Here is a 17,033-nt window from a genome sequence, read left to right as displayed (position 1 = left end):
AACAGTCATCAGTCAGGAAGCAGAAAAAGAGCTGTAACATGTCAGTAAACAAAGATTGTATATGTGCAATGTATGAAAACGTAACACGCCCTGTCTGTCCTATGTTAGATGATAGTGCAGAGGCCTGGGGTTGTTGTAAGCAAACACAATGTGATGCAGTTCAGAACAGAGCTATGTGCTGAGTGTGCATAAAGTGGCCCCAAAACTTGTAGTATGTGTTGACATGGGATGGAAAAAAAGTGTCACCTGTGTGATCTGGGAAAGTTTGAAAACGAGATGCCCTTTTTGTTCTATTGTCCATCATATCACAATGTTAGATACAGCATTTCCCTAAAATGTCTGCAGTATGTCAGGACTTGTTTCCTACAGAAAAAGTGTTCGACATTGTTCAGTTTGTGTTAGATGCTTACCAGCCGTGTAGGAGGGCGCTTCATGTTTGAGGTGTCATCTGAGGTAGACTGTGTCTCATATGAAGTTATATTTTATAGCTGTAATGTGTTTGAGGAATTGTGTTAAAATGTGCATGCATGGAGGTTTATAATAACTGTTCTTTCACTCTCAATGTCATTTTTCTTTGTTATGTTTTGCCACTGATGTCGTGTCGACCAGTTACAAATCCACCAACAAGCTTCACCATCAGGTGAAGAAGACACAATCAACGGTCTTGTATAACTTGGTACTGATGTGCAAAAGTTTGTTGCTTTAACAGAGAAGGCTGATCTGCCAAACTCCGTAGATCTGTGCTGTATCGCACGGTCACCTCTGTTGGTGATCTTAGTTGTCCTCCTATTATCTGATGTGCTGTGATATTAACTCTTTTAATGGTAGAGAAGCCAGATCATTGATCACTTTGTACATCAGCAAGACACACAAAGATGTCAAAGGTCAGGAGATGAGGTTACACCCTTTTTTCGCAGTGCCTCGAGTGTTTGTTGAGTGTTTGCAGTGGAACAAGTGTTGTTTTTTCAGTTTAGGACCTGCTTGGGATACACTATGATATATGTGAAAAGAGTTCATGTACAGTTTCGGAGTATCTGGTTTCGGATCAACCTTAAGTTCCTTAGATTTCATTTTACAGTGTTACACACCTGCTTCACATGCTTCTTATAAGACTTATAAGACAGCTGTCCCAAGTCAATAAGAATTCCCAGATATTTAAAATTAAAAACGTGGAACGTAAATCTTTGCGTCCTCCTTCAACGGGGCTCTTTTGCTTGGTAGAGTTTTCAGTTAACATTACTCTGGTTGTTCCGCTAACATTACTTGGGGATAGCTCCTGTAAGATACTTTTTTGAGTTGCCGTTTAGCGAAATGCTCTCTGGTAGGCAGTGATGGCGTGTGTATGTCTGGGGCTTTTATTGTGAAAGGAAGAACACGGCCTGTAGGCAGACAGAAAATCAGAAAATCATCCTGAAAGCTAGGCTTATAGGAAACCAATCTAAATGCCAGTCTACAGCCATTCAATTGTGCAACCAACATATACTTCATAAAGATAAAAGAAATTACAAGATGCAAAAGCGGTTTTACTGATACGGATCCCTGATCTTCTTTTACTATTGCTGTCAGGAATTAACCTCCAATTGTATTTTGTAACTGGTAGTAATATTATCTGACAATAACTTGTTGTTCTCACAAACTGTAGATGCAAGACAATGTCAGATTAAAAACAGAGATTAGAAATAGTGTCTTTATTTGCAGCTGTATTAAACATAATGTCTTCATTATTTGCATTTGTCAAGATCAACATATTCACATCATTTTGCCTGGTGAAGTGAGTTTTTGCACAGAATGATGGGATGATATTATGAACTACACTCATCATATATCAAGTCATACTTGTGGGATTAAAACACATGAAAGTAGCCTAAAAAGATTAACGGACAAATGATCAGACCCAGGAAATCATTATCCTGGTGGCCATTTTCAACTGTCTTCCTCCCAGGACGTGGATGTGAAGGTGGTAAACTGACTGAGCACCGTGCTTTCCATCGTTGATCACTGCAGATGACAGATAACCAGAATTAAGTTTGTAGGTAAATAAACAGCCTGTATTTATTTTACATTATATGACTATAAACCCATAACTGTAACTTACCCACTCTGTATCCTTCATTTAGAGATTCCTGCCTCGCCACATTTTTGGCAACAACCAACAAATGTCCTAAGAGCTGAAAGTTGAAAAAGACTGAAGATATGATTTTCATTGCATGTGTGCACAAAATTAAATGATAATTGTTTATTCAAAGATAAAAATGTTGGCTGTGACACAGAAGACATTTTGACCCACGTTGGACTTGGTGATTGCAGCAGAAATGGTCTGGCTATATCCTGGAAATACTGGTTTTATTATGTCCAGCAAATAGATACAACTAGTCCTGAAGGCAAGCTGGAAACTTGCTGTGTGGAGTTTGTATATCATTTTTATTTTTTGTTTGAGGATCTTAAAGTGTTCCGGGTTGAACATCACCAAAAGGCCTGAAGTACGTGTACATAACTGTCACACCTGTTGGTTTACTTCTGGTCTGGGGCTATATTCTTAATGGTTTGGAGCAAGGCAACAAAGTCCTGACATCAACCCCATCGATCACCTTTGAGATTAATTGGCCAGGCTTTATCACCCAACATCAATGCTAGACCTCACTAACTCTCTTGTGGTTTATGTGGGAGCAAATCCCTGCAGTCAGGTTCCTAAATCTTGAAGAAAATCCATTTAAGAACATGGCAGCAGATTAATGGAAAGATATGTGCATGTGATTGTTGCACATATATTTCCATTAATTAATGTTTGGGTGCCCTCCATATAGTGCATGTATGCCGTGAATGTGGTTGTCCTGCCGTGCACCCAATCTCCCACCTTACAACCCCTGAACAGGAATAGCAGGTATAAGCAAATGGATGGACGAACTTACCTCGGTATCATCATCCTTGGCCTCACTTATTCTGGGAATAGGGACCCTTGGAATAACAAGGAAGTGAACAGGGGCCTGTGGGCTGATATCCCTGAATGCCAAACACTAATAAACACACACAAAACAACACATATGAATTGCACAATTTTACCTCAAGTCTGTTGATGCATCTCTGGCCTCCACGTGGAACAGGCCAAATGAGACAAGATGTTTTGAAGAGGCTAGTTGTTTACCTTCTCATCTTCATAAATTATATCTGCAGGGATGCTTTTGTCAATCACTTTGGAGAAGATGGTTGGAGCTGGGGAGCCGTACTTCTTACTGGCCTCCTTTGCCAGCTTCACTTCGTCACTTTTGGTGCACAGCTGGTCTCTGTGAGTCAGAGAGACGCATCACACAGAGGAAAGTAAAACCTCTGAGCTGCAAACTGCTGCTAACATACAAACAAGACAACTTATGAGGGGCACAATAGACCAAACCTCTTGGTGGTGGGGCACTGCACTTTCCCCACAGCCACCACCAGTAGCACAATTGTTGTCAACATGCCCAGCTGCAGTTAACAAAAAGAAAATGTTAATGAGAAAGACACGACTTATTTTCAGAGGAGCTACCTCGGCTCGACAAACACGGTGCAAACGGTGGAGGTGAGCCGCTCTGGTCCCGATTAACTGCGTCCGCAACATCTGACGAAAATACATGGCTAGCTAACCAGCTAATATAGTATTAAGTTATTATTATTATTATAATATAGGAATACGTCAATATTCCAGGGTTTATCTCGGGTATCTTTCGACACAACACAGCACAGTCCAAAAATCTTGCTCACAGGCAACTTGGTGTTGCCTTCACGTACTTCCTTGTAACGTTTTTTTTTTTTACCTGTTCTGAATTATGTCTGGGATACGACTTGTCTCTGTTTACAGTTACTTAGAAACGACACACCGAGAAGTATATAATTGTTGTTTAACCAGAAATCAGTACATAGTGGCACTGGGGTATTTAGGGGTATTTGATTAAAATAGTTGGGATCAGACTTTAAAATGCGCCTCACTTTGAAAAGCGAGTGTAACATAATTTACTGGCCAAAAAGGTTGACATTTTCCGCATGAATTGTTAGATATGGTTTAATATCTCATCGTCTCCAAAGGTTACACCTATATTTACGTTCTCAAGTTTTATTATTCCCGTGACATTGCTGTGTTTGTCAAATTTACGACATTTGAATGCGTCCAAAGGGGCCGTTTTTATGGATATAAGGGTCGCTTCAAGAGCTTCAACGTTCTCTGATGCTAAACTTAGCTATAGACATGTACATCATATACTATGACCTTAGTTAAAAGTAACTAGAAGTAACTAGTCGTGCTTTAGATTCTCAGTTCATATACAGGGGTTGATCTTTAGACATCTGAAACACTTCAATTTTGTAATTACATTTTCATTATGACTTTGTGCGCAGTAGGTGGCGCTGTTGTGGGAGACTGCTTTGTTTTATGTCAACGGAAGAAGAAGTCACACAAGAAACATGGCGGCCCGCACACGGCTGCCCTTGCTGTTCCCTAAAAACCTGCCTCCGTTTAGAAACCAAAAGCTTGCCCACACTGAGGCGGCGGTCAAAGAGCCTGCGTATCCCCCCATCGTCCCCTCTCTCACGGCTAAAAGCAAATCTGCCGTGCAGAGACAGGCTGGTGAGCATGTAAAGAACATATGCGCGTCTCCAGTGGAGGAGAAGCTCTCCCTCATCACTCGCATCCAGCGGATGAAATTTATAGTTTACCCCCAGACTTTCGCATTGAACGCCGACAGATGGTACCAGCACTTCACCAAGACCGCATATATCCCTGGCCTACCCGAGAAATTCACCCTGAGCCCGGAGAAGGAGACCGGGGGAGAGGAGGAGCAGCCCGCTGCAGTTGTAACAGTACCGGGGATTGGACATGATGGGTTCGCGGACATCCGCTCCTTGGTCACTCGTGTGATTTTACAAGAGAACTGGCACACGAAGAAACGCAAACCTTTCCTGTCCAGAAAACAGGAGCAAATGGTTGGACCTTTTGTGAGAAACCTGGTGACTGGACTCACCTTCAGTCTGGCCAAATACAACCCTCTGCTCCTCCTCTCCAGTCTGGGTACGGACCATTGGTTTGGCACCAGTCACACTGTGGAGAATTAGGCTGCTTAGCCCTCTGTTTTGGCACGATTAAACCATATTTCCCAGGCATTTTATGTCTTAAAAATGCATTCGTAAACAAGGTTTTTATCCTTATGTGTACTAATCAAATAGAGCAGGTTCTTGATATTAACACCTACACCAATAATGTGACGTGATTGCTGTCAGGTTGGAGAACATATTAACTCACAGAATTTCACTTGGTGCTGAAGTGATTAGTTCAAAAGAGGGTTGCATGAAAACAACTTGCAAGTGGATTAATCGTAAAAGTAATTGTGCCATCTTCTAATAGCTCTCAAAACTATTTTTCTTTGGTTACTTGGTAGTTTGTTGTGCTTTTTAAAAATTTTTTTTTAATAAACACATCACTAAAAGTTTTGCCTATAGCTTACAAAATAAATGATATCTATAGCAGGGTGTTGTGCAATATGTTTTGATACTAGTGCCGATATGATACCTGAGATTTTGAACTGATACAATATCTCACTTTTAAGGATTAAAAACACGTTTTCCATTCAACCAAAAGCCAAACCGCTCAAAGTTGTTCAAACGCAAGCAGCTGAGAAATTTGCACAAATTAAATATTATCTACAAGTGGCAAATTTATAATTTAAAATAAACAACATGACCAAAGAAGTTAACAAGAACGCAAAATTGGCCAGATGTATTCATACTAAAAAAATGACCTAAAAAGTTAATAAGTGAAAGTATAACCAAAATCCAACACAGTATCTAGTTTCAGATCACATCAGCAGTATTGCCGTACATTCATTGTTTTTTCAGTAGACACGACCTCTGTAAATCATATTTTCTGTGTTTCTCTATCAGATATTAATCCCCAGGTAAACTTCTACTGGAGGAGGGGACAGAGGATCATCCCAAAGGGGCACCGGAGAGGTCGACAAGAGCCAATCAGGTTCCAGATCGATGACCAACCAAATACTCAGATCAGGATAACTCAACAACTGCCCCAGGTAGACCTCATTCTCAGACAGTGGAGTTTTATGTTTTAAAATTCTGTTTTATATTTAATTCCTCTGTTGGGTTTTCATACATGAAAAACCTACCGAGCAAAAGTATTTCCAAGCAAATCATTGCACTCAACTGAAGGACACAAATCATTATAACAGACATACAGACACCGGAAGATGTTATAAAATGTTACCAAACTTGAACGTGACGCATCAGAAACTGAAAAATTATTAACAGTTTCCATTTAGTGTCAAGCATTCATGTGATTTTGGTTCTTATCGCTCTCTGTTGTTTTCATTTCTCTTAGTTCACCCCGCTGGAGGACTCTTATGCCGCTGAAGTTCCAGAGGTCATGTTGGCTCCTAACCTGATGCCTCTGTTCAGAAGGCAGTATGAAAACAACATCTTTACAGGTAACACAAAACAGCAGGCACATCCACTGTGTCTTACTTTATCCCGATAAAGTGATTTTGGAGTAGCAATAAGAACATAGATTGAGCATGTTGTGTGCTGGTGGTTACATGTTGGGATATGAGTTGAACTGTCATTCAGTTACATATCGTTGCCACTAGGGGGCGCCACCATGCAGCTGTTCAGTCAATCAAACGCATAAAGTGTCTGTCACATTTTCCCCAAGTCTATGAGATGGTTATTTTTCTTGTTTTTAGAGATACTATTACCCAAAACAAACATTATTCTACCGTTAGCATTTCCTCTGGTCTAACTTAGTGCAATAAAACAAACAACTGTAGCCTTGGACTTTTAGTTTTCTTGTGTTCTGTATGTTCCATGTTAAGTGTTGTCTTGATCAATAACACGCTCTTTAACATGCAGCAGTGGCATAAAATCTTTTCTAGAGCTGCAACTAAAGATAATTTTTTATTACCGATAAATCTGCCAACTGTTTCCTTGATTAATCAGTTTCATCAATAAAACAGCAGAAAATAGAAAAATGGCCATCACCTTTTCTCATTCTTTTCTTTGACCATCCGTCTAAAACCCAAAGATATCGAATGTACTTTAACAAATGTAAATTATTCGCTCTATTTGTTTAGTTTACAACTTAAATAAAAGTTGACTTAGTCATTTTATTGTTGGTCATTGGTGCTTTTTATATATATTGATTTAGGGCAGAACCATAATTACATTTTTATCGTAATAGCAATATGGCTTACTGCAATTTGCATCGTATTTAAGTAAGAATCTTTGTTTGGTACAGATCCTCGCAAAAAATACACCATAATCATTACAGTACATTACAGTACATTTAGCTGACACTTTTGTCCAAAGAGACTCAAAATAAGTGCAAACAATCCTGAGGATACAACTCTGAACAGCAAGAATCTTGCAAGTACATTAGCTTCAAATAGGTTAAGGCCCTGTCACACATATCCGTATGACAGAAACGTATGCCGGCACATACGAAATATCGGCAATAGGTTGATATAAATTAAGGGTAAGTTGTGATCGTTCGAAGGACGCAGACGTTACGCCGAACACGCCAGACATACGGCCCTGTCACACAGCTCCGTATGGCAGAAACATGCTGGTGTATAATAAAATCAGCTCAAAATGTGTCAGAGTCCAAATACGTCCAACTTTTCCACAGCGGTGTTGTAGCTGACGTATACATAACGAATACATAACAAATGATTATACGTATGTCAAACATTGATAGCCTATCACTTATTTAAAACGTATCAGAGCGTCTGGACAACGGAGCTGGAAAAGTGCCATCTGGTTCACGTCATGCTGATGCTGGAGAACGGCTAACATGTTGAACGCTAGCTGTACTGTAGAAACACGTTTAATAAGTTACTCCATCGTCAGGCATCATCTTAACATAGGGTAGGAATAGGTTATCCACTCGTTATCAATAAACTGGCTGTAGGGTTCACCGTCAGCCGATGTAGCCTATATCTAACGTAGTCACGTAGGTATTTACGTATTATATTTACGTAGGTAAGTATTCACGTACGTATTCCATATTCACGTATGTCTAACGTCCCGTAACGTCTGCATAACTTATGAAGCACACGTCGGGTACGTCCGGTAATTTGGAACATGCTCAAAACATCAGCGTTCAACAACGCACCCCAGCGTAACACAGTGAGCTCTTAACCAATACTACTTATATCTTACCTTACATCAACGTACACCAGATATTTTGTATACGCCATATTGTTGTATATCTTATGCATGCGTTGGGTATTCGTCTGATACATTTTGTATAGTAAGTGATGCGCTATCAATAGGTTAGACATGCGTATCTGTATATGTTCACTTTTCCGATCCGATGAAAAGTTGGACGTATTTGGACTCTGACAAATGTTCGTATACGCCGGCATACGTTTCTGTCATACGGATATGTGTGACAGGGTCTTGAAATAATTAAAGTGCAGAACAATAGTTTCAAATAACCCAAACAAAAGTGCAACATACAAAGAACAGAATTATGTTTTATAACAGTAATCATTATGATATGTAAAAGGTTTTCAATTCTAAACTTATTATCCTTATCAACAGGTGCCAAGCTACCAGACCCGGCATGCTACGGTCACACTCAGTTCCACCTGGTGCCTGATCGATACCACAGAGACCGGATGGCCCGGCAGCAGCTGTCTGATCAGGTGGAGGTCTTCCTCAGAGCCAATGCTCTCACCAGCCTCTTCGCCTGGACAGGAGCTCAGGCCATGTACCAGGGTGAGTTATCAACTCGGAGAAGAGACATCACCTGCACACAGCCTAACATACAATATATACTTTTAGTAGGAGATTCTAGGTTTATTCCCTCAACTCTAGTCTTAATGTGTTTGAACTCCAATGTCACCACAAGGAGACATAGTTGTCTTAAAGCAGGGGTGTCAAACATGCGGCCCGGGGGCCAAAACCAAAGGGCCCGCCAAAGGGTCCAATCCGGCCCGCGGGATGACTTTGCAAAGTGTAAAAATTAGAAAAGTAAAATACTTTATTTTTCAGTTCCAGATACCTGTGACAAAATGTGTTGTGCCTTTGTAGATACACTGATCTGTACGTTGTAATGAAATGAAATGAAACTTTCTTGCACTAAAACAAAGGGAAGAATTTGGAGTTGTGGTTATTTACAGGTTATCATGCTGTGATGTTACTGGTCCGGGCCACTTGAGATCAAATTTTGCTGTATGTGGCCCCTGAACTAAAATGAGTTTGACACCCTTGTCTTAAAGGCTCAAAGGAAACGGCTAATAAATACCAGATGTGCTTTAAACAGGAAATATGCCTTTGTCATTTTAGTAACAACATTTCCTATATGTTCAAAACATCAGTTGATTGTGTTTTTTTATACACATTATTAGTTATTTAACAGAATTGTGGCAGAAACATCCTGACGTCACACCAGCTGCGTTGAAGTCTTTTTAAAGTGGACTTTTACCTAAGGGGAGAAATGGCTTCATCCTTCCCTCTCACCGCTGCAGGTTTCTGGAACCACGAGGACGTCACCAGGCCTTTCGTGTCGCAGGCTGTGATCACAGACGGCCAGTTCTTCTCCTTCTTCTGCTACCAGCTCAACACAGTGGCTCTCTCTGTGGAGATGGACGCAAACAACCCCAGAAAAAACCTCCTGTGGGGCACCGAGAGCCTGCGGCTGTACGAGAGCGTGCAGGACGGAGAGGTGGTGGGTCTGAACGACGACGTCCTCAAGCTTCTGATTCAGTTCCTCATCAACCGACCGTAGAAGTTCTTCAGGTTTCTGTCTCGGGGGAGTTTCTGAAAGATGAAATGAAGCGGAAGAGCCCAGCATGGTGGACGTGAGGAAGTTTGTATAAAATGTAATGGTTCAAAAACGTGGCTTGTGAATATGACAACTGAACAATGTGCTGAACAAATACTTAACACACGTCAGTGTTATTATCCTGCCGACTGTATTTATGCAAAAATAAAAACATGCTTTTCAAATTGACACTTGTGTGTTTGTCAGTGCTAAGTACAAAATTGTTAACATTTATAAGACATTTTAACATGCACCCACTTCCCTTTAAAGAGTATTACACCAATTTAGCATTGCGCTCCTGTAACATTAGACTTAAGAAAGGCGAATGAAACCGACGCATCAGCAGATATATCCTTTTATTCTACATATTCTTCCTCCTTGTCCACCTGGAGCCACAGAAGGATTCATACAACTTATTTTCACAAGACCTGTAAACAGACTCTTAAAGAACACTGTCTCTTTATTGGCTTACACAAAGGCTTTGAAAGTTATTCCAGGCAGTGACTGACTTGTCTATTGTGTGTGTGTGATTAAGTGGAAACAACTTTTCTGATAGTCTTCTGATACATTAACATGAAAAGACACAAGCATCTGCATATATGATGATTGATATACATATTAATATACAGTATGTTGGGCACACATTGCTTCATGGACAAACTCTGAAAAGCAACAATCGTTCCACGCAACATTTGTAGGGTTACTTAAGTGCTTTTTAAGAGTGTAAGGCACTACTCACACACCATAATACATGAATAACAAGTAAAGAGGAATTGAGGTTTATGTTGTTGCCAAAAATGAATAAAGTGCACTTCCTTTTTGAGAGAAGTGTCAAAGGCATTGTGAAGCGTTTCAGTTTTTCCACAGGAAGTGGGTGCATACAGGGTTGAATAGAGAAAATACACAGAAGGTAAATGCTTTGATCTTTTAGCTGCTATGACAGCATAGTTGGTTAAAAATAAAAAACATTGACAAGTGAAAATATTATTAAGTGGTGGTTATTGCAATTAGTTGATGAGATATTGCTTTGAAGCTATAATTCACATTTGAAGATAAGCAAAACAGTTTTAAAGAAGCTCGGCTCTGTTGGAGTTGCAGCTTTTAAACTTTCCGCTGTCTCGTTGAAGAACCTTCTTCTGGTCCGTTATTTTCTCCCTGAGTCCTGATGAGGAAACAAAAAATGTACATCATGAAACTCTATAAATGTAAACCTACAACTTTAGAAATCGTGAGAGAAATTAGCACGCCTCCCATCGTACTCACAGGGCATTTGTTGGGTCAGCAGTCCCATTTTCTGAGAATAAAGCAGATCATTTCAAGTTAAAATACAACCTACAATACACACACGAAGATAAATAAGAGTATCTGTATGCTGTCTGAATACCTGCTGTTAAGTCTTTCTTGGACTGACTTCTCTCGTAGAGCAGAATGGCGGCGACCAGGACGATCACCTCGATCACGATGGCTAAGAAGGGCTTCAGAGGCTCATGGAAGCTGATGACCTGCAGCAGTAACAGCACAAGAATTTAAAAATACTCCATTACAAATAAAAGTTAAATTCAAAACCTTACCAATATAGAAGTAGAGAAGTATTGTCAGAAAAATGTTGGGACTTTCTTGTACATTATTAGATCGTTAATACTGATGCATCATTTAATAAGTAGCATTTTATCATAGCAGCGGGTTGAGGTGGAGTAAGTCTTAACCACTTTATATACGGTTAGGTCATTTAGATAGATGCGCCTACCTTGGGATCAAGCTCCTTCCTAAAGGTCGCAAGATAAATCTGAGGGGTTGTAAAATTATTTATGGGGTAGAAAAGAATGAAAAAAAACATCCCTAAACTTTTCTTTTTGTAATATATTGGACTCTTATGTCTTTGAGTCTCAAACCGTATGAAATGTGTTTATGTTATAGGCCACAAGACAAAAAGGTGGAGAACCAATGTTTTGTTTTTATAAGCGTATTGTGTGCTTTTTAGGGTAAAACCTTAAAGGTAACAAGTAGTTAATATAGTGCAGTGGAGTAAAAAACAATTCCCTCTGAAATGAACTGGAGTAGAAGTAGACATGAGCAAACTACAAATACTCAAAATTGTACTTGAGCACAGTATTTGAGTAAATGTACTTAGTTACTTTCCACATCTGACCTTCAGCTCGACGTGGCTCATTGCAGTGCTGATGGCGTACACCGCACCGCAGTAATACAAGCCTCCGTCAGCCTCCGTCAGGTTGTGCACCACCAGTTTGGTCTTCCTCTCTTCGTTTTTGATTTCATACCGAAGAGGCTCTTCATCAGCGAAAATCTGCTCCTGTAACAAAAATGAAATATCAAATGGGTCAGAGGACATAAATGTCTTTAAATTAAATCTAATGTGTTTAATTTTTAATCTCACAAGCTTTCACACAAAATACTATTTCTATTTAAATAAATTAATATGAATAAATCAATACATATTCTATTTAAACATCAACGCACATTGTTTTAAATTGTTTTCTCCAGGATTATCTGACATGACTGTAACTGCAGTCCTCTATAATGTTCAGTTCACATACTCAAAGGGCCTGCACACCTGCACAGGTGTTTTCAGATGGGCTGATTAGACCTCTGCTCAAAGATGATGAAATCCAATCAGGCAAATAAGTGAAAACACCTGTGTGTTCACCCCGTGTGTGTGTGTGTGTGTGTGTGTGTGTGTGTGTGTGTGTGTGTGTGTGTGTGTGTGTGTGTGTGTGTGTGTGTGTGTGTGTGTGTGTGTGTGTGTGTGGGGGGGGGGGGGGGGCTTTAACCAAACGTGCAGGCGGAATTATCCCATCTTTATTACATTGATTCCAAAACTAAACTTAATATTAAAACAAATGTTGAAAAGGTGAAAATTCAAACATCAACGGTGACGACAAAGAGCACCACACAAAAGAAAGCTCCGAGCAGCTCACCCACCTTGTCTGTATTATTTGCTCTGTACCAGTTCCAGGTGCTGGGCTTCGGTTTTGTTTCCTCCATTTTACATTCAATCACCACAGAGTCCCCCACATAGCTGACCATCGGCTTGTCTCGCACATCACCTGATCTGTGGAGCTGGTGGACAGCACGGGGAAGAGAGCATCGTGTAACGTTCAGAGTTTCTCAGTGTAAACATCGATATTCATTATGAATAAGCAGCAAGGACGTAACAAGCTGATAATACAAATGCTGGCTGGGAAAGGTGAGACGTGATCTGTACCTGCCAAAACAAAGTCTATTTTTGCTTTACTTCCAAACACGCATGAGTAACTTCCAAGGTTTTCTTCACTGACGATGCCGAACCTGTAAGCAAAAACATGTTATGTTAAAAAAGTGAAGATAATATTGAATTAAAACATGATTATTCTGCAATAAAATGTGTTAATATAATTTATAATTTAATGGTTTAGTGGTAGTGACCCAATGGGTCTTTACTTTCATGTAAATTAAATAAAGTATTTATTTCTATTTAAATAAAATAATAATACTGGCAGTGCAGACTGATGAATTTGTATAAAATATGACAATATATGAATATTATTGACTATAGTTGTAATTCATGATGAACACATGCCTGAATTTGAGGTAAATGGGGGCATCAAAATAGACAAATTAGTATAAAAAACAAACATTTTATTGAACCAATGGATGGAACAACGAACATGTGAAGTACTTACACTCGTTTCATATTATACTGATCGTTCTCCATCTGCACTGTGAGACGGCTGTTCTCAACTTCATCCCCATCTTTTCTCCAGAACCCAGTTATGTTTGGTAGTTTATCCTGATTACCTGTCCAGGTACACTCCAGTGTCAGATTGACAGGGTTCAACAGTTCAACTTTCTCCGTCTGACTTTCACCTGCTCGGAGAGTAGACGCACAGACTCAATGGAAACTGAATAAACAGTCATCATGACCTGACACAACACACATCTTTGCCATCACACTAGGAGAAAAGAGTTACCTTTAAGAACAACGCTCCTGACATCTGAAGGCAGCTGACTTATGGGAATCAGTGGCGGGGGCATTGGGCCGGGTGTCTCTGACAGGAAAACACACAATTATATAAACACACAAACTTAAAATATAACATTAGCTGACAGAATAGACTAGAGTTATTTACTAGGGTATTGCTGAGTTGTCAGTAAGGAATTACTTGGTGGTTGGTAGGATATTATTGGTCATTGCAAATGCATTGTTATGGTGTTGCTCGTGTGTTCATAGTGGTTTCTAAGGAGTTGCTAGGGTGAGGCTGAAAACATTTTAATATTCAGATTTATTTTAAACACAATTAAATTCATTGGGATGTAAAAAAACATTACATACATAACAAAAACAATATTATTTTCTTTTTTTAATAACATGTCATTTGTAGTGACATCGGGTCCATCTTGACACAAAAAGTACATTACAAGGTAACAATGTGGTATGTTATGTTAACTTCATACATTTTCTTTTAAATTAATTTCTCCTTTGATGAATATTGGAAACTAATATAAAACTAATGTTAAAACCAGCTCTCCCTCAATCACTCTTAACAAAGTATGTTCTGCATCACTGATCTGAAGTATGGAAAGTGGTTGAAAATGAGAAATCCCACTGTCCCCCACAAGAGACAAGGGTTACAATGTGTATTCTGAAAGGCTTGAAAACAAATCTTAATACAATGTAGATTCTAAAAAACATCCTTATGAAAAGCTGAAACAATATATCTTTATAAATTTGACTATTTATCTCCTTTACGGCCATAACATTTTTGCTGTAATTCCCACTATTTAAAAAGACAGAAGATATGCTCTGTTGTGCGTTACATCACTAGAAAGCCCAGGATGTGCTTTTCACAGAACATTAGGACTCAAATAAACTGCATGCATGTGTTTGAAATAAAAGCCTCGGTGTCGTGTCCCCCACAGAAGAGTACAATTAATTACTTAGGAGGGTATTTAAATAACTGGACAAGACCTTGAGTTGTTTCTCAAAGTTTAATGTGGAGTTTCAGTTACTAGTGATGATGTAAATGCTGTCTCAGAGTATATTCCATTCTGACATAATAAAACATAAACATTGACTATCGGGAACTTCAAACCAAAATATGGTAGAAACAGTAGTAGGCTACATGATGGTGTGGAAATCATGTGACATTTTCTTCTAATCCTCACAAGGTTACAGATCATTTAGTGGGAAAGAGAGAAGGCAGAACAAGGTTTTAACACAACCACACACAGTCAATATTAAACCCCAACAGTCATTTACTTGTATTGATGTGTCTGCAGGAGACCAGAAGCAGGAGGATCTGAAAAAAGAGCTGCTTCCAGGAGGCTGACATGTTTATTATCCCTCTGTCGGCTCTCTGCATGCAGGTCTCCCTCGTACTCTCTCCTCTCTCTGCCTACTGCAGTGTGTAAAAGCCACCACCCAGCCCTCCTCCCTCCCTGTGCAAGTGACGCAGCCATGATATTCCCCTGCAGCCTGTGGGTGGCTGACTCCATCCATTATTCAATCCGATTGGGTTCATATCTCGATGCTGTGTTGCAGTGTACCGTCCTGCGGGGTGATGCACGCATGGACAAAACATGTTGCAATAAATACTCTTGTGCTTTGAAGTTAAATCTGGCTCTGTGTGATAAAAAAAAAATGTCTGCCATTATATTGCTACTGTGGAGCTTTCTGCAAGGTGCCCTATCCTGTAATGTGAGCGGATGTGACCTGCCAGCCCTCATGAAAACAGCCGGGGGTGGAAACCACAACTACTACTGTTACTGTGGCAGATTTGCTTTTTCAAAAGTAGATTCCAAAAGAGACTGATGAAGCACCAACTCCCTCACTGACAATTTGCTTAGCCTTTCTGTTCAGTAAGGTAGACAGGTTTCCAGTTCTTTATTTAGTTTATGGTTCTAATTTCAATTGATCGAGACAAAGTAACATTTGTTGCATTTGAAACAAGTTTAAACATATTAATAGTCAAGGTGTCAGGAAAGCCATAACCTGAATAAGAGTCCTGTGTGGAAGCCATCTTGTGCCAGTGCCTAAAGAGGAAGCACCCCTCAGCTGAAGGCATTTTATGTGGTGTGTGAGTGGGCGGGCTCTATGAGGTAATTAGTTGATTGATGGGTAATGTGTTGGCAGCTAATTAGGTTACTGAAGGATGTAGTGGTAGTTTTGTTGTTTTGAGATTGCCGTATTTGGGTTAACATGTTGAAGAATGTACTGAGGCCTTGTGATGTTTAAGATGAGATTTAAACAATGTATATTTTGCTAAAGGGCCGACCTGATTGGCCGGTTTGAACTGAGAGGGCGGGCTCTATGGCTATCTATATGTGTGTGGTTTTTCCTTTGTTGGGATTGGGAGAAAGCAGATTGTATTGCATGTATTGCGTGATGGATGCACAGGTTTAAAAAGTGTCGAATGAACAAAAGCACACAGTTCTCACTACTTAAGTTATTTGTTATTCATTTCTTCACCAGACTGTGTGCTTATATTGTTTTTGTATCATTCTTTCCACATTAGTACATTTCATTACTACATTTTGTTCCGTCTTTATAGTTATCAACTTCCATTTCATCTCTTTCCTCCAGTTTCAAATAATCTTGAGCCGATGTAATAAAAACTGAGTGAAAAGTAGTTTTCTGCTCATGCTGTATTCTCCAGGGTTCGGTCACTCTGTGGGACTTCCTGGGAGGCAACAGAAATCAGGGTTTCTAATGTAAGGAGATTAATTTTGCCTGTGCCACATTGTCACATGTAGAGATGAATGTACAGTAGGAATGTGGAGCAGCACATCAGGTCTGCGGGGGTTCTCATAGTGACCTCATGTTACAGTTTCTGTAATCTTATTTTATATGCAGGTACGGACCTCAAACCTCAGCGATAATGTAGTGGACATTAAAGAAGTAGCAACATGAACTTGTTGGGGATAATAAAGTGAAGAGTGCCTTAAATCCCAGCAGTAGAGTCACTGAGTTGAACTCTTTTAGAAGGTTTTACAGTTCACGAGGATCAGAGGAGACTGAAGTACCAGAGGCAGCTGGTGGAAGAGAAATAAGTCCTTGTACGGCCGCTTTCTGTTCTCTGGTTAATTATATTATAAAATGTCTGAAGGTATTTATTCTAACTGTAAAGCAGACGTAGCTCCTCCATCCTCACTTTGCTCTAACTGCAGATTTTCTTTAAGACTAGTTACATGAACACATGTTTACAATGCTGTTCTTGCAGTGAAGGCAGGCAAGGCC

At 39.7% G+C, this 17,033-nt stretch overlaps 3 protein-coding genes and 1 long non-coding RNA gene across 4 annotated transcripts; 1 reads left to right on the top strand and 3 right to left on the bottom strand.

The window, feature by feature from the left end:
* Nucleotides 1-1,332: 1,332 nt before the first annotated feature.
* Nucleotides 1,333-3,776, bottom strand: hint2 (histidine triad nucleotide binding protein 2). The gene is given in 6 exon segments (XM_029439130.1): nt 1,333-1,923; nt 1,925-1,998; nt 2,096-2,168; nt 2,910-3,014; nt 3,143-3,274; nt 3,389-3,776. Coding segments are annotated over 6 exon segments (621 nt in total). The 5' UTR covers nt 3,608-3,776; the 3' UTR covers nt 1,333-1,905.
* A 596-nt stretch (nt 3,777-4,372) lies between these two features.
* Nucleotides 4,373-9,988, top strand: mrps30 (mitochondrial ribosomal protein S30). The gene is made up of 5 exons (XM_029439099.1): nt 4,373-5,035; nt 5,905-6,050; nt 6,356-6,461; nt 8,575-8,751; nt 9,504-9,988. The coding sequence occupies exons 1-5, from the start codon at nt 4,432-4,434 to the stop codon at nt 9,761-9,763; spliced, it is 1,293 nt and encodes a 430-aa protein (XP_029294959.1). The 5' UTR covers nt 4,373-4,431; the 3' UTR covers nt 9,764-9,988.
* LOC115013128 (uncharacterized) lies at nt 8,488-9,565 on the bottom strand. Its single transcript, XR_003832765.1, has 2 exons — nt 9,461-9,565; nt 8,488-8,793 (listed from the first exon to the last, which is right to left on the bottom strand). It is a non-coding gene; the product is annotated as an uncharacterized LOC115013128 (long non-coding RNA).
* emb (embigin) lies at nt 9,934-17,024 on the bottom strand. Its single transcript, XM_029439129.1, has 9 exons — nt 15,057-17,024; nt 13,768-13,845; nt 13,480-13,663; nt 13,012-13,105; nt 12,740-12,877; nt 11,949-12,110; nt 11,184-11,301; nt 11,063-11,093; nt 9,934-10,961 (listed from the first exon to the last, which is right to left on the bottom strand). Exons 1-9 carry the CDS (start codon nt 15,157-15,159, stop codon nt 10,901-10,903), a joined length of 969 nt encoding a protein of 322 aa, XP_029294989.1. The 5' UTR covers nt 15,160-17,024; the 3' UTR covers nt 9,934-10,900.
* Nucleotides 17,025-17,033: the final 9 nt, after the last annotated feature.

Source organism: Cottoperca gobio, chromosome 9 (assembly GCF_900634415.1).
Source record: "Cottoperca gobio chromosome 9, fCotGob3.1, whole genome shotgun sequence".
NCBI classification, from domain to species: Eukaryota; Metazoa; Chordata; class Actinopteri; order Perciformes; family Bovichtidae; genus Cottoperca; species Cottoperca gobio.
Note: the sequence above shows the minus strand (reverse complement) of the source record. Positions and strands in the feature narration are given on the sequence as shown.